We start from the raw sequence: 21,847 nt of genomic DNA on the forward strand, positions 1-21,847 counted from the left end.
CAGCGTCCTGTCTCCCGTTCTCCTGTGCCTCCTTGGGATCTTCCCTTGGTTCTGCGAGCTTTGACGGGTCCTCCTTTCGAGCCTTTGGACTCTGTGGCCCTGAAATTCTTTTCTGCTAAGGTTATTTTCCTGGTGGCCATTACTTCTGGGCGGAGGGTTGGTGAGATTGGGGCGCTGAAGGCTTCCCCGCCCTTCTTGCGCTTTTGCGATGATAAGGAGATTCTCCGTCCGAGTCAGTTCTTTCTCCCTAAGGTGGTGTCTTTCTTTCACTGTCAGGAGGATATTGTTCTCCTGGTGTTTTTTCCAGCTCCTGCCTCTCCTGAGGAGGTGCTCCGCCATTCGTTGGATGTGCTGAGGGCTCTCCGCATCTACTTGGAGCCAGGGCCGGACTGGGAACCAGAACCGGCCCTGGCAAAGTGCTCGGCCGGCCCCGCCACCCCCCTATGGGAGGAGGGGGGGGGGGCACGACCGCGCTCTGTGCCAGGGCCGGTTTTCAGCCGTTTTTGTTACAGGGCCGTTTTTGTAGCATAGCTGCAAAAACGGCCCTGTAACAAAAACGGCCCCCAGGGGCCCAAAACCGGCCCCCAACCATGCGGCCCACCGGGGGATTGCCCGGTGCCCGCAACGGCCAGTCCGGGCCTGCTTGGAGCGTTCGGCCGGCTTCAGGAAGGTTGATTCCCTGTTTGTCACCTATGGCCTCTCGGGGCTGGGGCTTTGTCCTTCCTTGTCCACTTTGTCTAGGTGGGTCAGGGGTGCTGTGGTTTCTACTTACGAATCTGCCCACTGTCCTCTGCCTTCTTCTGTTCAGGGTTGGTCGACTCGGAGCGTGTCGTCCTCCTGGGCCTTGTTCAAGGGGGCCTCGTTGAGGGACATATGCAATGCTGCCACATGGGCTTCTCCCCATACTTTTGTTACCCTTTACCGGCTTCAATTGGGGATGGCGGCCTCTGCTGATTTTGGAGCTCGTGTCCTTTCTGCGGTGCATGATTTGTGAAATGTACTGTTTTCTGTGGATTAAAATCAACCTGTTTTTTTTCTCAAAACTGTTTGGTCTGTTTTTGTCTTACAATCACCGTGTGCTTGGGTATGGGCTCACATGTAAGGAATGGGACGGGGAGACAGGACAAGGAGGTAATGCCCGGTTACTCACCGGTAATATCCATTACTCCGAGTCCTGGTCTCCCCGTCCCATTCCTGAGCCCTTCCCTCCCTCCCTGGTTTGGGTTTTCTTTGGATGATTAGTGGATGCACTTCCCCCTTTAATATCACGTGATGGTGACGTCATCCTAGGGGGAAGTGCGAACAGCTCAGCTAGGTAGGGGTTTCTGTAGAGCAGACTAGCTGCTCACATGTAAGGAATGGGACGGGGAGACCAGTACTCGAAGCAATGGAGATTACTGGTGACTAACCGGGCAGTACAAGCAATCAAAAGTATACTTATCCCTGCAAGAAGCAGCAACAAAGAAGGAAGATGGCTGGGGGTTCTGGTTTTTTGTTGTGATTTGAATTCTATTGAAGTTCTTCATTGGTTAAAGGGGCTGCTGTGAGTAGTAGCAATAAAGGAGAATGCAACAATATTAGCCTCCGATCATGCCATAAATCTGTGCCAGAGTGCATCCATCAGATTTCCCAAATCTTACAGAGGTATTGATTTTGCTATATAATAAAAAAGACTGCGGGCAGATTTATCATTATTTCACGCAGTGCAATGCAGCATGCCACCTTTCTGCGCTTTGTGAAAAAGAAAGGGCAGGAATTTGCTGTATTTACTATTATACAGCACGTTCCTGTTTTTTCCTAGTGCTGGTGCACTTTTGGCTGTCCAGCGCTAAAGCAGCCACTCATGTGTCATGTTTCAAGGGTTCCTGCATTGTAGGCAGGATTATTTTTTTGCAGGAAGGGAATCCTGACAGCAATTTTCCTCTATGTGTGCTGCATGCAGCACACGTAGAAAGAGGAAAAAGGTTGCAAATAAAGATATTTCTCCCCGTTACACCTCACCTAGGGAGGCAGTAGCATTCCTCGGCATTCCTGGGTCTACCACTAATGGTAAATCTGGGAATACGCCAACATCCATGGGTGTATATGTGGGAACACACATGCTCCACCCATGGGGCACATCCCTGCCATGGATTAACGCAAGGAAGCAATTTGCACTGCCTGTAACTCTAGAATTATCAAGCTGTGCAGGGTAGCCTTCAGTGGCGGCTGGTACGTTTTGGAGGGAGGGGGGCGGACAGGACACACACTCACAGGCACACATACACAAAACACTCACAACCATCCATTCACACATGTGCGCACACACACACAAACACATCCATTCACAACACTCTTTCCCAAACACTCGTACATGCACCCACGCACCAAACAATTGAAAAATAAAATAAAACACACTTATCTTCAGTCAGCTCTGTGCTGCCTCGGTGGTTCCAGAAGGCTTGGGACTGTCCTTAGGTCAGCCAATAAGGGAAGGCAGCAGTCCCAACGTCATATCAGAGTGGGATCGGGTCAGTGAGACTACTGAACCCACCTCACTCTGTGATGAAGTGTCACCGATTGACACTCGACCCTAGGTGCTTCAGGGCTTAAAACTGAAGCGCCGGAGGGGAGGGGAATGAGTGATGCTGCCCCTCGTCTCCGAAGCGAGGGCCTCAGCAACCTTTGCTGAGCTGAGAACGTTACGCCCACCAGAGCTGTGACTTTCTCAGCCCAGCAAAGTTCAGATCAGGCAGCCAGGAGCCAGCGCTAAATGCGCATGTCTGGCTCCCGGCTGCTTGAACTGAAAGTGAACAGTGTCTTTTAGGCTGACCTTTTTTCAGCCTGACAGACACTGTTCCTACGGGGCAAATGGTGGAAGGGTGTGGCCCCTCCGCTCAAATAGACCAGCTGTGTCTGGTTGCATTACGTGGCTTAATAAATCTCACTTAGGTTTTGCATTGCCCTTGCACCACCTTGGGTGTCACAAAACCTTGATAAATATGTGCCTGCATTCATAAGGCTGAGAGGTGCACTATGAGCGAACAAGGCCTCCACACAACTCTAATTTTAAAAACGCCAAGTGGAGTTGACCCCGTCCTGATGTGTTTTAATTATGTGAACATTGATCTGAGGCTCTGTCAGTGACAAAACTGCTCATGCAGCACGAAGGCACCCCAAGCCCCAGAGGGTCCCCTCAGCACAGTACACTGACTGGGTTTGGGACCAGTTAGTGTTAGTTAGTTATGTCCCATTTTCTTGTCAGTGTGACAAAGTGGTAGGTGGGGGCTCCTTGTACTTTCCAGGGAGGCCACCTTAAGTTTTGTTTAACCACCGGGCTCTGTTCTACAGCGCAACAGGTTTTTATAAAGCCTACTTAGTTATTCACTTATGTCTCGTTTTTATCCATGTCCTCCAGTAGTATTTTACAGACAGGTAATTTTGGCTAATAGTCTATTCCCTTTTAGGGTCGAGCCTACAACGCTTGTGCTGAGGTGATCTGTTGTATGTACTTTGTGATGTTAGACTCCTCCTTATCCTTTGGATGTTCCAATTCCCTTGTCTTGTAAAAATAATGCCATTTTAGTAGTTAATTACAATTCTCTTACACTAGAAAGTGTTATTTTCTATTTGGGTATTACTTGTTTATTTAATTTAAAGTTAGTATGTGGCACAGCGCATTTTCACTTTACTAAAGCTAGCTGCTGTCTGCTTTTATTTGGTTATGCACAGCTGTGCATTGCGCGCTTTCGGTTTGCATACAGCTGCTCACTGCTTTTGATCAACAGTGTGTTTTGGCTGTGAAATTTTAATCAGTGACCTGTGCAGGTCATGTTACTGGGGGGATTTATAGCATAGTGTAATGATAAAACCCCTCTTTCACTGCCTTGAAAAGGACTTTGCACTTCACCAAGGATGAGACCCGGCGCAGTGATTTTCCCAAGGTGCGCGAGCGCCAAGAATAATTTAACATCAACGAGTACTCTTCAAAGAGCACACCGTCCACTCCACGCTCCTGTGCATGTCTCACGTGCCAATACACACATGGAGGGGAGGGATCTGCTCAACAGCTGCTTATAATGTTGGACAGATTTCCTTAACTTGTGCAACATTTGTGAAAAGTAGCTCCAGGACAGGAACGTCACAACTTCTAAAGGGATGGGGGTTATTAGTCGACATGTTGATGCTCAATGGAAAGAGCTCGGAGGAGATCATATGACCCCCCAGGCCAAAGCACTTTATCGAGCGGCCATTAAATCCTACAATAAGTTGGTGCGTAAAACAAGAGAAGTTCACTACTCTGGCTTGATCAATACTAGCACCAATCGTAGCAAAACTATTTTTTCTTTATTGAAAGTACTGACTTCTGCGCCAGGGGAACTGGGCAAGACTATCTCCTCCTATAAACACTGTGAAGACCTGGCAACCTTTTTCTTGAAGAAGGTTGAAGGTATTTACCAAAGGTTCAACCATGGTATACCTTCCAGTGCTTATGGGAAGAATATTCCCTCTGGCTCTGAGACTGTCCTCCTTGCTTCTCTCCCCCCCATCTGCCTGAGGGAATTAGAGAGACTAGTTATCAAAATTAAATCCGGATCCCCAGATGATCCTCTCAAACCAGACGCATTCAGGAAAACTCAACAAGGTTTCCTGCCGGAGTGTCTGGAGCTACTTAATCTCTCCCTCTCGACCGCGACGGTACCTAAATCCTGGAAACACGAAAAAGTGGTCCCTCTCCTTAAGAAACCCACACTTGTTGTGTCTAAATCAGAGAATTATCACCCAATCTCATTACTTCCTTTCCTATCGAAAATTCTGGAAGCACATGGGAATTCCATCTTAGCATAGTTTATAGATTCAAATCATATACTTGACAGATCCCAGAATGGGTTCAAGACAAGATATAGCACCGAATCAGCCTTATTGGCTGTGGTCGAACAACTCAAATCTGCTCTAGATGCCGGCAGCACATCAGCATTGGTGCTGCTGGGTCTAAGCACGGCATTTGACACTGCGTCTCATGAAATCATGCTCCTTCGCTTGGAAGAAATAGGTATTGGGAATGAAGCCTTGGAGTGGTTCTCCTCCTTTCTGACCGACCAGACCTTCCAAGTGACCTCTTCTCCCTTCTTGTCCCAAGTTCATTCCCTCTGATGTGGGGTTCCTCAGGGCTCTGCATTGAGCCCTACGCTCTTTAAACATATATATGAGCCCCCGGGCAGGGATGGACAAAGCACGAGGAATATCCCTGGTGTCATACGCTGATGGCACCCAGCTGGTGATTGCCCTGTCTAATGACCCATATCAGGATAAATTTAAATTTAAAGAAGATATATTGGCAATTACAGAATGGATGACAGCAAATTTCCTGCAACTAAATTCCACCAAATCAGAGATTCTTCTGGTTGGCAAAGAGTCCCATCTCTGGACCAATGATTGGTGGCCTCGGGCGCTAGGTGACCCCCCTGATCCCAAACCTGCTGTAAAAAACCTAGGCTTTCTAATGGATAAAAATCTCAACTTTGAAACACATGCCAAGTCAGTAGCCCGGAAATGCTTTGGACTACTGCGTGGCCTACGACCTATCCTGGGCCTCTTTGATGCCCAAACATGACAACTGATTATCCAAGCCTCTATACTGGCCTGCCTGGACTACTGCAATGTGCTTCTGCTCGGCTCTAACAGATCTGTGCTTAGTAGACTGCAGAGGGTCCAGAATGCGGCAGCACGTACTAGTTTTGCCCTCCCTAAATTCAGCTCAGCTATGCGTCCAATCTCCTCCGTCATCTGCACTGGGTGCCGCTGGCACAGCGTATTCACTTCCAGATGCTCTGTATCATGCATAAAATACTGACAAGCAGTGCTCCTGACATCCTAAATGATCTCTGTACCCTGTACAGCCCCTCACGTGCCCTTATGCTTGCCAACCAGAGTCTTGCCTGTGTCCCTCACATTCGCAAAGCAAGATCGGGCGGTCGCTATTTCAGACGCCTGGCCCCCACTTTCTGGATCTCTCTCCCCCTTCATATCCGTAGCAACCCAGACCATCAGGCTTTCAGACGTCTCGTGAAGATGTGGCTCTTCTACCAGGCCTAATCTTCCCTCTCCGTCTTGTTCTGGTCCCGTCCCCGGATTATTTTCCTTTGCTCTGTCCCCTGCTTAGTCTAGCCTTTAGCGCTGGGACGCCTCTTTGCCGAGGAAGCCATGTGCTTTACAAATATTGTAATCTAATATAATCTAATCCAATGAACTGTCTTTCAAGCAAACAGTGTCAACGACAAATAGAAGATTAAGGCAGAGTGAAGTCGTGACTATTTTGTCATCCACAAAATTTGCTAACCTTTTCTACCAAATTCATTTTTTGCAAATATTATCACCGTTTCAAACTATAAATTGCGAGAAAAAATATTGAAAAAATAGTTTTTGCAGAAAGAAATCTCAGCAGAAGCTCACTTTTAGTAGGAAACATCGCTCAGAAAATATTTTAACTAAAAAAATATTTTGCACGCAAAGTTTTGGAAAATGTACAGAGCTGTACAACTTCTGAAGTAGGAAAGCATCTCAAGAATGTATTGCCCACCTATACTGAAGATCCACATAATCGTTTCAAAGCCTTGTTGGGGTAGTAAGCGTTAGATAAATACAATTACAATAAAACGGTGTTGTATCTTCACCTTGCCATTAGAAGGGGCAAGTATGCATGAAGGGGCACCTGGGGCTTTAAATCATTTCAAGCAGCAATTAGGGGAGACAGATGAATATTTGCAGCATGGTATTATTGAGAAACATAGAGGAATGTTACAGAACATGTCACAGATTTAAGAGATACTGGTTAGCATAACAAGCAAGGAAAGCCCTAGCCACAGCTGCACTTAAATCAACATCATCTACATTGAAGCACCTTCCACGTGTTTGCAGACACCCTGCATCTGGACAAGGTGGCTGGGGAGTTAGTCACCCAAGTGATTCACACTATAATGACCCTGGTACAAAATTTAGAGTGGAATGAATCTGCCATTGATGATTAACACCAATGTAGTAGTTTATTTATGTATGTATCTTCATTATGGACTTTTCCAGAAAAGGTTGGATGTACAAATGTCCTTGAACTTCAAAAAAAATGCAGAGACGTTTTCAAATCCTTTAAATTCTATTTTTAGGTTGAGCATCAACGCGCATGACACTGTCTCCAAGACCTGCAGTAATCACTCTACGGAGTGTAATCTGGCATTCTGGTAAGATTCTTGCAATTGGTTCATTTGTGCGTCATTTTTGGTTTCCTTGCTCCTTACTCATTAGCACTCCAATACATAATTTCCGGTTTTTCGCGAGGAGCACTGGCCAATTACAGTTCCCTTACACTAGTAAGTGTTATTTGGGGACTACTTGTTTCTTTAATTTAATGCTAGTGTGTGGAACAGCGCATTTTCACTTTACTAAAGCTAGCTGCCCTGTGCACATCATTTTACTTAGGCTCCGATTAGATGACGGGAAGGGAAAGGTGACACAATAGAAATGCTTTGGTGTGCAGCGGCCAGGAGGATGTGTGTCATGCGGACGTGGGTGGGGCAGGGGTACACTCTTAAAGTAACTGATGTGAAGTTTACCGGGGCAATGCAGAAGTTCTTCAAACCAGTTTAATCCTTAACATTTTTGTACTTATAGATTGCTTCTAGTACAATGACTTTCAAACTGTAGTTAGGAAAATAATGGTTTTCATAAGACTGCCACTGCTGAATGTCCCATCTAAGATATTTGGGAATTTATGGCATCAATTTTGCCTGAATCCCGTATCACCTTGTATGTATCATTTCATTACCATCTGCTCTACCTGTTTCCAACAAAGATACTCAACCATAACTAGTCTTGAAGATGGGATGTTCTTGGCACTTGCATGCAGTCAATCTGAAATATTGTTATTGGCTGACCATTCTTTTGAAGTGCAGAGGGAAAAGTATACCCTTCCTTGGTCTATACAGGATCGATCCATTGCAACAAGTTAACGAAGTGTGGTTATTGATTAGGCATGTTGAATGAGTCCATGTGCCACAGTGAGTTAGAGAATACTGTTTCTGCAGTAGATAATACCAGTTATTTTATGCATTGCAGTTTTTATGTTCTTTCTATAGGTGCTTGTTCCTGAAGTGATGTCTTTGTCATTGCTATCCTCTCACGCGGCCCTCTCTCTGAAGTTGGTGTTTCTCATAAATTTGAATGTTTTCACTGTTGTTTACTTATGGTACTCTCCCCTTTTTCCATGCCACTTTTAGATTAGGACCTTTGTTTTGAGGTAGTTAAAAGCTCCCCAGTGCTTACTGTTATCTTTGAGGATCAAGTCACAGCCACACATTTTCACAAATGCTTGACGTAGTGGCAACGCAACCACAGCAAAAAGCCATTCATCAATCCCTATAAACAGATAATGTGTTGCTGTAGCATAACTACTGTCATTTCAGCAATAACAGAACAGCACATACAGGGCATTCAACTGGTTTAATTCTTTGGATTAATTTGCAATGCAATAGGTCTCGTTTTTTAGAAACTTTTACCAATAGGTATTGTAAATGACAATGCCTTTTATTATTTCAGGTTTTTTCAACACATAAATAAAAAACATTGTCATTTACATTCCCAATAGCTTAAAATATCGCAATTGCGAGACCTATTGCATTCCAAAGGCTTGTTCTTTATTACTTAATGTTCAGGGTTTTTTTGGTACATTTAAACAGCTTTGTAATCATGCAACCATGTTTGCAGATGTACAATCGTGTTTTTAAAGGCTTTGTGTGTGTTTTTGTTTTCAGTGACTTCGTACATGCTGATTGCTTTGTACACATGCAACCATGGATGCGTTGTATTTACGGTACGACATTCCATATAGCAAGGATTGACAGATGCATCAGAAACCCTGACTTATCTGTTGTCGCAAAACCCATACTTTGCTGGAGTTGTGTCGTAAGCATGACGCAACTCCAGCAATGCATAAGGGGAGGCCTATTGCACTGCGTCACCCTTACGGGTGCTATAAGGCAGGGGTAAGGTTTTGGCGCAGTGGCTTCTACGAGGCTTTCTTGTGGGAGAATGCCCACCCTGCATATATTTTTCCTGACGCAGGTATAATGTGGCGCAGGGTTTTTCAAATTGACGTATCTGCCTAGATGTGTCACTTTGTGAATATGGCGCAACGTAGCACATTGTGTACGCCACCACTGCATCACAAAAAGTGATGCGACTACAGCATGAAAGTGTCACCATGGACTCATAAATAAGCTCCTTATTGCTACATTTCCACCTTTAACCAATATCCTTCCTACTAAATTCTAATACCATAATCCACTCTATAACACTATACTCCCTCAGAAACTATTTACAACACTTTATCCCAATTCCTAAAATTACTCTTCACTAATATCAACACTAAACTCCACTATACAGTGAGATCTATTGGCATTGCCAATGCTTGTTTAAAGATGTGGGTGCTTACGTAGCTGTTCAGGTTCTATCATGCACCGTGCCAGTTCAGACATATGGTAAACCAGTGACCAGATGCTGTATCGCGGTCTCTGATGTGTTATTGGAACCAGGACAGAAATTACACCCAAGACTTCTAGTTCTGTGGTTACCAAAAAGGTTAATGAGATTTAAATATATATCTTATCACGCACGGAAATGTATGTGTTTCTTTTAACATGATTTTCGAACAAGAGGGGGTTCGCCAGGGTTGGATTGGGATTAAAAATCGGCCAGGGCACGCGCAAAAAAACCGGCCCACATTTGCATAATGCCTTCCCTCAAATCACTGCTTTCAGCGTAGTTTTACATAAAAGGGGGGTAAAAAATGCCTGCATTAGTTTACACTAGTGAAAAACACCTGAAAACAAGTGGTGCCACTTCTGCTCAGGCCCCCTGCGCTCTTAGTATGCCTACATTAATGGGAGGCCCAGCGAAAGAAAAGGGGTGACACCTCTACCTGTTGCTGCTATAAGGGAGGTAATGAGCGCCCATCTCCCTCCAGAAAGGCCACTCAGACACCCACTGGGCCACTGGCAGGATAGTCGAACAGAGACACCGCCCAAATCGGCCCCCAGGCTGCTCAAAAGCAGCCCTCAGCTGGAACTCGGACGCTGGGGTTCGCTGGTCAAGGCATTTAAAAGATGAACTTCATCACGAACATGTTAGAACCAACAGAAAGGTCTGCTGCCATTCTATCGTCATTAGCTGTAAAAAAGAAACAGGCGCATCATTGTATCACTGGCAAAAATAACCATAACAAATGGTGCAGTCATGCCTTCGCGTAACTGCAGAGGAAGTGAGATAGGTTTTGGCTTCATTGTTTCCGATCCCTGCCGTTTTGTTCTTTTCAGTACGCACTTGATGGTGAACTGCCGAATTCCGGTTTAATAGTGAACTAAGATACAGGTGGCTGACTGCCAAGTGGGTTGCTCCACTATGAGGCGCGTCCACAGGTTATTGCCTCAGACCCCTTCTCACGCTGCCTTGCTCTGAATATATATTTACGGAGGCTTATTGAGCTGTTATGTATATATAATAAAACGAGAATGTGAGATGCGTTTTGCATCGAATTGAGTTACACCGATATTTTTATTAGTAACAAATTTTAATATTTTCCGATTCAAGTCAAAACGCGTCAATGCGTTTTCCTTCAAATCAGAGACAAACACCTTTTGCCCGGTGGAATCACAACCACTGAACAAAACTCTTAACATGTATGCAAACGAGAACATTACATTCTAAATCTGGCTCATGTCAAGACTCCCTAGTCCCTGTGTAGGTTGTTTCTTTCAACATGTATAGTTGTATAAGTAAATGCATTCCTAACTCCTCCTGCACAGAACACACATCAATGGTCCGTCTAGCTTGTGATTCGTGCCGAGTTTAGAAATGTGATCGGCTATCTAAACATTCTGGTTTCGTGGCTTGCTATTTTTTGCAAGGGAAGAGTTCGGATATATATGCAGAAACTTAGTACATGGTAGTTTTGGTGGCCGTGGGCTTATCAAAGCCTGTGTGCGTCTTCTTACACAATGGCCTCTGGAAGTAATGGCAATGCGCACAGCGCGGTTCATGCTCGCCTGAGCTGTGCCAGCCCTGTCTTAGCCGCAATGGGCCAGTGCATCTGCATCTTCCCAGCTCAGTCAGACTTTAGCATCCCTGCCTCTGGGCACGCTCAGGACCGACCGCACCCGGTCAATTCAGGCGAAGGCAAGCACGCTCTAGCACGGGACCGGCACTGGGAGTTAGGTGATGGCCATGTCCTCAACTCATCCTCGTCATTACCACACAACAACAAGGTGCGGAGGAGGAGGCTGAGATGCAGCCTTCTAGGGCGGAGACCTGCCTCACTGACCTATTTACCACACGATGAGCAAGCACTCTTGTATGTACAACGAGAATGAAAAGGCAAAGCTCGTGAATAAGGAACGTCTGAGGCAATTATTTCCGATTCAGGAATGACATCTAATGAAGAAGACTTCATTACATATATCCTCAACAACGAAATGTAAAAAGAGCAACTATATATAGTGTACTTAAAACACATTTTAAGTAAGAAAAAAAAAAGACTCGAAACCAATATAAAAATACACACGCGCGAATTCGTTTGTGGTTCTCAACAGATAATGCTAGACACGCTCGCTGTACGAAGTAGATCAGTGTCTAGGCGACCCAGCCTCGGGAGGCTGACATGGGCTGCCGTCGTCTCCCGGCGCAGATGCAGCAGGGATGAATAATGCACCATGTGGGTATCGTGTAATTGGCAAGTTTTATAATTGGTAGCTCCATGATGCGCATGTTAACTGTTAAGAAATACCAAGATAACACAACATTAACGTATGTGAGCCGATTTCTGGGCGCTCCAGTTTGCGTTTAGTCCCGGTTTGTCTTGTGTGTTGGGATGAGGTGGGTAAAGGGGAGTATTTTACTTTGCTTAAAATACACGTCTGCAGCGCTTTAAGGGAATGTGGGCAGACGCCTGCTGAGCTCCACGCCTCCACCTAACACGGTCTGGTGCAGCAGACCACCATGACTCTGGGAGGAGAGATATCCCAGATGTGCGCACGCAGGCAGAGGAAACAAAGGGGTGTACACGTGGGTACGAACAAAAAAATGAGGCACATACATGTCAGCGTTTGTGGTTCATGGTTGTGGGAGCACAAGCATAGCAAAAAAATTAAAGGCGTTGCCCAATTCAAATTAAAGCAATAACATAGAAGATGAAATCGGCCACTTTGAGTGCGACCGATGGACTCCTTTTCCCAAAAATAGAATACTTGTTTTCTAAACAAGTAACCAGGCCATACATTGTGTAGTTACGGAGTGATTCTATGTACTTAGAAGATCGATACGTTCGGAAACTGCCTGTTAGCCTCTACGTCTCTCTCATCATATGGCGGTTAAAGTTTACCGAACACCAGCTTCGAGGAAACCCGTTTGCTCTTATAATCTTAAAATGAAGATTACAGTCACGGGTTTGACGTCACAATGCCAGGAACTAGGCCCCTTCCAAGTCGTGGCACTTGTACAAAAAAACTGTATAATAAAGAATGCGCATGCGCTGTGTAGCATTCGTTCTAAGAATCAATCGAAACTCCTATTATCGGATTTCATGGCACAGCACGCAGGCCAGTTTTATTCAGTCTTCTGCATCATATTTGATGAGAATAGTTACGTTGTGCCTGGCTCTGAAATGGCGGCTGCAGTTCAAGCCTATCAAAACCGTCGAGATCTGAAACGGAACCATGCGCAGTGACGTCTACTTCTGGCAGAAGGAGGAGGCTGAACGCACACGCAGACCCGCAGAGCTGAATGAAGTCCCTGGGGGCCCGGACCAAACCGATCAGCGCTGGTTTGATCTGGCGCGTCTCCATGGCAACGGCAGCTGCACTATAAATACGAGCGGCTGAGCTCACCTAGAGTAATTCTGTCAGCTGCCGGCTTGAAGGGAAGGTGTGGGATCGCAACTAAGAGGAGAACCGCGCCAACGTCTTCTGCCCGCTCCTCCGTAGAGCCTCGAGATCGTCTTGGATTTTCTCCTTAGTCACAGTCGTGCCTCCATGGGTACAATCTTCGTAAATGCTTTTTAAGGTAAGCTTGTATGTTGTAAGCTTGTATGTTTTACGCTTAGTCAGAAAAGCAGTCGCATGTCTTTAGAACGGCACGTTTAACCGGCTACGACAGATTAGGTTGGTTTTATAAGAACCGGGTGAGAACGGTCGGCCGGAGCGGGGTCTACATTTAAACCCCCGTGTCTGCGACGCAGGCCTCTTCGGCGCTACCTCTGCCACCAATTCTTAAGGGGGGTTCATTGAGCCCAAGACCAATGAACGAGATAGAAACTCGGGGTCACCTCATTGTGTTCTACATGGGAAGGGGGGGTGGGGGTACTGCGTGAGGCAACCATTCAGGCAAATGGCGCCTGTTACTCTACGCGTCCTTCTGGCAGTTATCGGCGGCCTACACAGTATAATGGTGCGCCACAGACGGGGTGGCGTTGTAGGCCAGAGGACTGTTCTCACCAGCCGGGCACGTGGGTCCTAACATTAGCGATCGCATTGTAACGGGACTACTAGTGGGCACGCCTTCCTTGCACCCGGGTTGGCGGGAGGGGATGTGTCATCTCCGATTGGGCGGGGTTCCGCATGGAATCTGGTGACGTAAGCGCTGCTTCACCACCTGTTTCTGAGAAACCATTTAGCGTCGCCCTCGCCGGCTGCCGCGTGGACACGGGACGGCGTGACCTCACTGCTTCTCGGAAGCCCACGTCAGCCTATTCTCGAAATGGGAGGACAAGATGGTGGTCCCCTTTAATGCTTTTCGCCTTACATGAGCCTATTAAAGGGACGGCTTCATCGGTTCACACGAAGTACTTTAATTAGGCACATCAAAGGTTTCATTTTTCATTCAGACATCATAAAAAGTAGCATCCAACTGTCTAAAATCGAATGACTTGTCGTTTCCTGTTTGACTGAACTTAAACATTACTAAGGTGGCATAATTAAACTCCAGGCGCTTTCAGACGTCCGCCGTGTTTCACAGGAGGCAAATTCTGCTCGAGAGATGGGCGCCAGGTTGCTTCATGCGCAGGGAGCTAGTTGTTTGCTTAAGCTCTAAATCGTACCCTGTTGTGTACTTATGATAGTGCCGCCTACGACTTATTGAAACTGGAACTTTGAGTTGTGAGAACTATTTGTACCCCGCTTTACGAACCATCGATGATGCAATTTCATTCTTATTTACAGAATAGCAACAGTACAACATCCAGCAACGGCTCCTCGGTGGGCCTGATCCTTGCCTTGTACTTGCCGGGGTTCTATTTCACAGGAGAGCCTCCTTGGGAGCAAAGCTGAAGCCCTCTTTGGTGTAAATCCCCATCTCTAACTTGTCCATGTGAGTATACTTCTAAGAATGATTATTGCCTTTTGTAGTTCGAACTGCAGTTGACGCGCATAACCCTCCTATATCTCTATTCAGTTTGTTGCATATAGTGCCTATATACCCAACAGAGGGAGCCATGCAGAACTTCAGCAATGATGAATTTGACTTCAGTTTTATTGAAGAAGGATTTTCTGCGAGAGATATCCTGGAGCAGAAGATAAATGAGGTGTCTTCTTCTGTAAGTATGCTGCAGAATATACGCTTGTTTTAGTGCACGTGTTATGTTTGACAAGAGACTGTATAATCTGTAGATGATGTATTGGCTTGTTGCTGGGGAGCGGGCGAGATGAGCATGGACGAATATGAGGCAAGGTATCTGGTTGGAATGGAAGTAGCTTTAATATGTGAAGTAGGGGCCTGTACCCGTTGAAGCATGTGGTTTGGACATCTCTTGTGACTTGGTGGGATAGCAGTATCTACTATCGGGGATTGTTAATCGTTGTTGGATTTAGGAATGGTCATTCGAGGCAGTTTAGCATTCTAACGGTTGTTTGCAATGTTCACTTGTTCCTAGGACGACAAAGATGCCTTTTACGTCGCCGATCTTGGTGACATTGTCAAGAAACACTTACGGTGGTTTAAAGCTCTACCTCGGGTTACTCCCTTCTATGCTGTGAAATGCAATGACGGAAAAGCAATTATCAAGACTCTGGCTGCTTTGGGAGCTGGATTTGACTGTGCAAGCAAGGTAGGCTTGTGTAAACGGACCGTGTTCTCGTAAATCTTTCCTTATGGTCTCGCCCCCGCCCATTTTTAAAAATAAAGGAGGATATGTACAAGGAAGTGGCGGAGGTTGTCGTTGGCCTCCTTGGCTTAACGGCACGCTCCACCCCTTTTAAAACTCACGGCTGCACCATATTTTCAAGAATGTTGCACAGCCTTTCGTTTCCCCCTGCGATAACCACTTGGTGCCAACGCAGGCACCCTGCAAGGGTGTCTGTGGGCAGGATTGGTTACATGTATAGGAATGCGTGTCCCTTCCTGCACAAACAGTCCTACAATGCCATTTTGTAACTTTCACGTGTGCGGCACACGTATAAGTCACAAAATGGCATTTGAAAAAAAGCTTAATGTACAGGGAGGTGTCACTTACTGTATTGAATTTTGCTTTTTCCATGAGTGCTGCACAAGGCAGCACACATGGAAAAAGCAAAAAATAAAAAATTTCTCCTAGTTTCGCCAATTTAAGACCAGGATTTTCCTGGTCTTAATTTTGGCGCAGGCGTTAAGTACGCCATCCTTTTACATAGGGGGCAGCGTCAAATACAATGGGTTTTGCGGTGGAACGCCCTCCACAACACCCACTGCACACACATTTTACGCTAAATTAGTGTGAAATGGTGCCCTGTACATAAGGCAAGGCTCCTATCGCCACAGGAAGGTCACAAAAAGTGATGTTTCTGTGGTGATTAGGGCTTGTACATATGCCCCAAAATGTTTTATATCTGCCCCAATAGCAAGGGGGGGGGGGCGCAGCACGCCCGACAGGTTTATTCTCAGGTAATTGGTATTATTTTTTGCCTGTAGCTATGTACCTATCAAACATTTGACTTTTTCGCACGCCTAGCGCCGTTGAGTCTTAATCCTAGCAATGCTTTATTATGTCAGTGTTAATTTGTTTAATTGAGCCATAACGTGTACATATTTGTGTTTTATCAATTTTTTTCCAGACTGAAATACAGATTGTGCAAAGTGTCGGCGTGCCGCCGGAAAGGATCATTTATGCGAACCCTTGCAAACAAGTATCTCAAATAAAATATGCTGCTAGCAGTGGAGTCAAGATGATGACCTTCGACAGTGAAGTCGAGCTGATGAAGGTGGCAAGAAACCATCCCGATGCAAAGTATGTTAGCCATTTTTACGCATTTTTTCTTTTGGCTAGTGTAATATCGTTGCTTCTGAAATTCTTATCACTTGGCATATACATGTCAAAGTGGGAAGGGTGATTTGATTTAAGTAGGGGGCTCATCAATATTGGAAGGGTGAGGTGTTGTATCCTACTTGATTTTCGTGTCGCATGTGCTGTAATTCACTACTTTTACCCAGTAAAACGCTAACGTGCACTTCTTTTTAGGTTGGTCTTAAGAATTGCAACCGATGACTCCAAGGCTGTCTGTCGCTTGAGTGTGAAGTTCGGCGCAACCCTCAAAACCAGTAGACTTCTTTTGGAGCGTGCAAGAGAATTAAACATTGATATAATCGGAGTGAGGTCAGTGGGTAGCTCAAACTCGTTTTGAAGCAATTGTAAGCTTAATTACTCTGCTGACGGTGCGGAAGTAATTTACGTTTTTTTCTTCTGTTTATAGCTTCCACGTTGGTAGTGGGTGTACAGATCCACTCACTTATGTTCAGGCGGTTTCTGATGCCCGTTGTGTCTTTGACATGGGGGTAAGCATGTTTTGTATGACTTGGTTAGGGGCCCTTGTCTACTTTGTTTAAAAGTTGCCTGTTTTTTTGTTAAATTGTCGGGGTGGGGTCTTTGGTAGTAACGTATCACCCGATGCCTATTGAGTTTGATCATTACGAGTGACTAGTGTTGCTGTTCCCATTTCACTGACCTGGTAAAATTGTGATTCAAAGCGGGTACTTAAAATACTGATAAGTGAGCTCCAACTTTAGCCATGCCAAGCATTTAAGTATAACTCGTAGAGCCTGGCTCTCTTCAAGGAGGAAGTGTGCTCTATCTAGGTGTTAGTCTATATAGGTTATACCAGGATATAGAACTAGATCTACGTTGTTTCTTTATTTTTATAGATTGTTCCTTTATTGTTATGGATATTAATTAGTGCTCTGATTTTTCATTTTAGACTGAATTTGGTTTTAACATGCACTTACTTGATATTGGTGGAGGCTTCCCCGGCTCTGAAGATGTCAAGTTGAAGTTTGAGGAGGTAAGGGGATATTGCTGGATGAGTGAGTTAATCAAGTTATTGAAAAGCAATTTTTTTCTGTTTTATTTGGGGAATGGACTACTGTAATAACTGCAACACCAAACTGTGTCAGACACACTACATTTCACTACTACAATGTAGATGATTTGAGTCCCCAGACTTCGGTGTGGTCCCAATATGAGCAAGCATTCTTTATTTTGGCCATAAATTGTGTACATTTTGTAATCAAATGTTTCTTCTTAGATCACAGCAGTTATCAATCCTGCTTTGGACAAGTACTTCCCCGCGGATTCAGGGGTGAAGATTATTGCTGAGCCAGGTCGTTACTATGTAGCATCAGCCTTTACTTTGGCAGTTAATATCATCGCGAAGAAAGTTGTTCTAAAGGAACAGCCTGGCTCTGATGGTATGTTAACACTGAGTGCTTCTTTTGTTAATGTGGCATAGTCAGACTGGAGCCCAACCACCTGACATTCAGGAAAAAACTTAAAACCCTTTTGTTCCCTAAATAAACCCTTCACCTCTCGCCCCCTCAGTAGGACTCAATGTTAACAGCGCGGGGATGCCCTCGGGTCACCAGGCGCTATACAAATTGCTAAATAAATAAATTTATTTAAGTCCTTTCAGATATAGAAAGAATGCTTGAGAGGAAGTGGTTTTTCCCCACAAACAGGGTTGTAATCTAATTTAAATCTAAATGTATAAACCTGTTAAACTGCTTCTGTGTCCTAGTCTAGTTATAACTGCCTACACCCCCTTCTCCCGCCTCCTTTTAATTCCTTGCTTTTTCTTACGTTCCTGTGCCTAGATGCATCAACCTTTTTAGGAAGTGCAAACGGTGCGATTCGCAAAAATCGGCCTTTTGCACTTCCTAAATTGGTTTCTGGGATGCATCAAGCATTTTTGGAAATTCGCTATTTTTTTGCGAGTTCCAAAAATGCGATTGCTTTTAGGGAATCGCAAATTTGCGATTCCTTAAATGCAATGCATCATCCGCAAAACATTTGCGATTTTACAAATTGCAAATGCAAACTACCACGAAGTTGAACTTCGTGGTAATTTGCAAAAATGTGTAAACGCATAAAAATGCATTTTTTAAACGTCTACGTTACAGACATGTCCTTAGGACATGTGTGTATGTAACTCACATGTAAAAGTGCATTTCATGGGTGCAGGGGGGAGGGGTCCTTTGGACCCCCCTCTCCACCCTTGAAAGGCTTTGTTGCATTCCGATTTCAAATAGCGAATTCGCAATTCCCATTCATTCCTATGGGCATTTCAGCCCATAGGAATGAATGGGAATTGCGAATTCGCTATTTGAAACTCGCAATTTTATTGGGATTCGGTAAAAATTGAGATTTTTACCGAATCTCAATAAAATAGCAAAATTAATGATGCATTCTCATTTGCGATTCCTTATTTGCGATTCCTTATTTGCGATTCCTTATTTTTCGCTAATGACAACGTTGATGCATCTACCCATTGGTGCTCAGAATTGCCCGTTCGGTACATAATACTGAATAAATCTGTTGTACATTCTTTTCCAGATGAAGATGTGGGCGAGGAAAAGACCCTTATGTATTATGTCAACGATGGTGTGTACGGGTCATTCAACTGCATCTTGTACGATCATGCTCATGTGAAACCTGTTCTGCAAAAGGTACGTTCCTGGTGGTACTTGGGAACGTGCCACTATGAGCTGAACGTAGCTAGCATGTTATCCACGTGCAGAGGGGGGGGGGGGGGGGTGATGTCGTGGTGTTAAGTAATAGGCTGTAGTTAAATGTTTCGGCAATTAGTTCAGCTATTATAAACCTTAATTTAGTCAATGTCTGCAGGGCGCTTTAGGTTCAGGGTTAGGCCAAGGCATTCATTCCTGTTTTCTATAGAATTGCTTTTATGACCTCGAAGGTGAGGGGGACAAAAGTGACATAATTGATTAAAGGTGATGGACGTTATTTTCAAGCTGCAAGAAACCAAAGTAAATCTGAAGTGCACTTGAATCACTTACTTCTCCTCTTTTAGAAGCCCAAACCGGATGAGCGCTACTTTACCAGCAGCATTTGGGGACCAACATGCGATGGCCTTGATCGCATAGTGGAGCGCTTCGATTTGCCCGAGCTGCAAGTTGGTGATTGGATGATATTTGAAAATATGGGCGCCTACACTGTAGCAGCTGCTTCAACGTTTAATGGATTTCAGAGACCCACCTTGTATTACGTGATGTCAAGACCAGCTTGGTTAGTACTCTTCACATCTCTGCTAAGTGTGCCGTTTTTTGTGTGTAAAGCATGTCTAGCATAGTAAAGCCCCCACAATGAATCGGTGATTAATTTTGTGTTTGCCAGTTGTGTATTCTGAATCTGTTTTAGGGCACTGATAATTTATTCCACCCACTATTGGCCCAATGTTAGTCTTACATTATGTGACCGCAGTAAAGAACTAACGTTATCATGGGCAGTTGTAGTGGCACTTGTTAAACATCGCGTTAGCACTCCCCCTCCCCCCCCCCCCATGCTTATTGCAAAGGCCCTCTAGTTCTAGGTGCACTCTTTAATCTTTGGCTTCAGGGGGTGTCTACACCAGTACATTCTTTCAAAGACGTCTATAAGATGGTATAATTCCACTACCATGGTCTGTACTGGCTGCCCTAATTCAAAGTTAAATGCGTTGAACAAGAAGGAACTCTAACTGGTATAGCCTGCAGCAGAAAGACTATATAACATTCTGTACCCTGCGAATAGAATGTTGTAAATTAAAGGGTGCAACAAAAACTAATGTTGGATTGCTGGTGCACAAGTTGTATGCTACACCATTTTCTTTAATAGAGCGCTCAATGTTCTAGTGACCGAATAGACCAGTTTAATTTGCTGTGACTGGTAACTTTTCCTTGGGTTGTAGTGGGACTTGAAGGTGGCTTTCCCGTTCAACTTGCGTTGCAATATGTATTACAGGTCCTCGTAAATAAAAGCACAAGAACTGATGTGTTTAGCCTAATTTAATCGTGTGCACTTAACAAATTAACTACTAACCTGACAAGTCACTTGTATCCAACTTGACAATCCTCTGGCTCAAATGTACCCGTCATTTTGGTTAGTAGCTGGGGTTGTAGCATGGATTGGTAAATTAGGACTGAAATAGGCGGATGAAGTTATGGCAGCATTATGAATGTTTAACACGAGTACGTAGTTAAAATGCTTTTTATCTTTAAAGTTTAGGAGGGTGCTTTACTGCAGAGTCCCTCGCACTGAGTCTACTGCATTCAAGATCCTATTAACTTAAATTCAAGAATAGTTTCTGGCTAATACTAATTTTCATACATTGGTAATATTTGTGAATTCTTCTTACTGCAGGCAAATTATGGAACAAATCAAGGAGTGCGGAATCCCCGAAGCTGAGCAGGATGTTGGTGCTCTCCCACTATCATGTGCATGGGAAAGCGGAATAGAAAGCCATGCTGCGTCTTGTCCATCAACTCGTGTTAACGTCTAAAATGTATTTATTCTGTAGTAGCAAGTTTGTGTATGCAGTTTGGGACCATTAGAAATCTTAGGATATACAGACTTGTTTAATTATATGGCCAGCATCAATGCAACAAAATGGATGACTATGAGATGGGGTCACATTTATCTGTGTTCCTATGGAAACTAATTTTGTATGTATTCATTTTTTTCAAATGCTACATAAATCAGTCACTGTCAGTCAAGCATTTGTAGCTTGTGTATTGACAGACTGGGCTGGTCTTAGTGTTTTTAATATTTTTTTAAATAAAATAAAATCCTAAATACCAGTGTCTAGTTTGCTTTAATGCTAATGTAGAAGTAATTCTCATAATCCCAAGTATTTAGCATTTGACTGACATTGAAATTAAGTGCAGGGCTACAGGAATGTGTTTTCCATTGCTTCCAGGTTCACAAATGTGGTTTTATTCCTATCAAAAAACAAATTTATCAACGCCTGGTTATCTGGCACAAGTGGTCCTCGTGAAAACAGCAGTGTATTAACTATAGAAGTAGTGTGGCATACTGCTATTCAGAGTATTTGCCAATTCACCATCTGATACACTGCCTGGTAAAGAACCTCCTAGGAGTGGATCTGATGAGCAAGATGCAGGCAAAAGTCCTTCTGTTGTATGAGGAGGGAGACTGGTAGGGGGGTGGGGGATTCTCCTGAGGTTGACTTCTTTGCCTCACAAACGCAAAAAGTTTGCCTCCAGGTTTCTACACAATCCATGGGCAATTCTCTATGGGGAAGTGGTCAGGGTATTTCTGCTGTCCCTCTTCCATATATGGCTGGGAAGCTTTTGCACGGACCGGACACCCCTCCCCCCCCCCCCCCGTTCCCCGCCACATAATCAGCCAGGTGGCTACCACATGGGTCAGGCAACCCTGTTTCTCGACCCTTCTGTGTGTACAGTGTGAGAAGAGCTCCACAACGAGCCAAACCTTCTTTCACAGGATCGAGGCAAGATCAGAAACTCTGGAATATCCCCCCCCCCCCCCCCCCCCCCCCCCCCTTGGTAG

At 44.7% G+C, this 21,847-nt stretch overlaps 1 protein-coding gene across 1 annotated transcript; it reads left to right on the forward strand.

Moving 5' to 3' along the window:
• The first annotated feature begins 12,741 nt into the window (after nt 1-12,741).
• ODC1 (ornithine decarboxylase 1) lies at nt 12,742-21,109 on the forward strand. Its single transcript, XM_086926338.1, has 12 exons — nt 12,742-13,083; nt 14,238-14,385; nt 14,470-14,611; nt 14,948-15,121; nt 16,104-16,276; nt 16,508-16,642; nt 16,740-16,821; nt 17,241-17,324; nt 17,568-17,730; nt 18,872-18,984; nt 19,350-19,564; nt 20,678-21,109. The coding sequence occupies exons 3-12, from the start codon at nt 14,510-14,512 to the stop codon at nt 20,814-20,816; spliced, it is 1,380 nt and encodes a 459-aa protein (XP_086782464.1). The 5' UTR covers nt 12,742-13,083; nt 14,238-14,385; nt 14,470-14,509; the 3' UTR covers nt 20,817-21,109.
• Nucleotides 21,110-21,847: the final 738 nt, after the last annotated feature.

Source organism: Lissotriton vulgaris, chromosome 6 (assembly GCF_964263255.1).
Source record: "Lissotriton vulgaris chromosome 6, aLisVul1.2, whole genome shotgun sequence".
NCBI classification, from domain to species: domain Eukaryota; kingdom Metazoa; phylum Chordata; class Amphibia; order Caudata; family Salamandridae; genus Lissotriton; species Lissotriton vulgaris.

What these genes read in the sequence shown, in the direction of transcription:
- ODC1 (XM_086926338.1), top strand. Translation starts at nt 14,510, where the DNA reads ATGCAGAACTTCAGCAATGATGAATTTGACTTCAGTTTTATTGAAGAA. An exon ending in AGAAACCATCCCGATGCAAA is followed by an intron (nt 16,277 to 16,507) that starts GTATGTTAGCCA and finishes ACTTCTTTTTAG; the next exon opens with GTTGGTCTTAAGAATTGCAA. An exon ending in GTGATGTCAAGACCAGCTTG is followed by an intron (nt 19,565 to 20,677) that starts GTTAGTACTCTT and finishes TTCTTACTGCAG; the next exon opens with GCAAATTATGGAACAAATCA.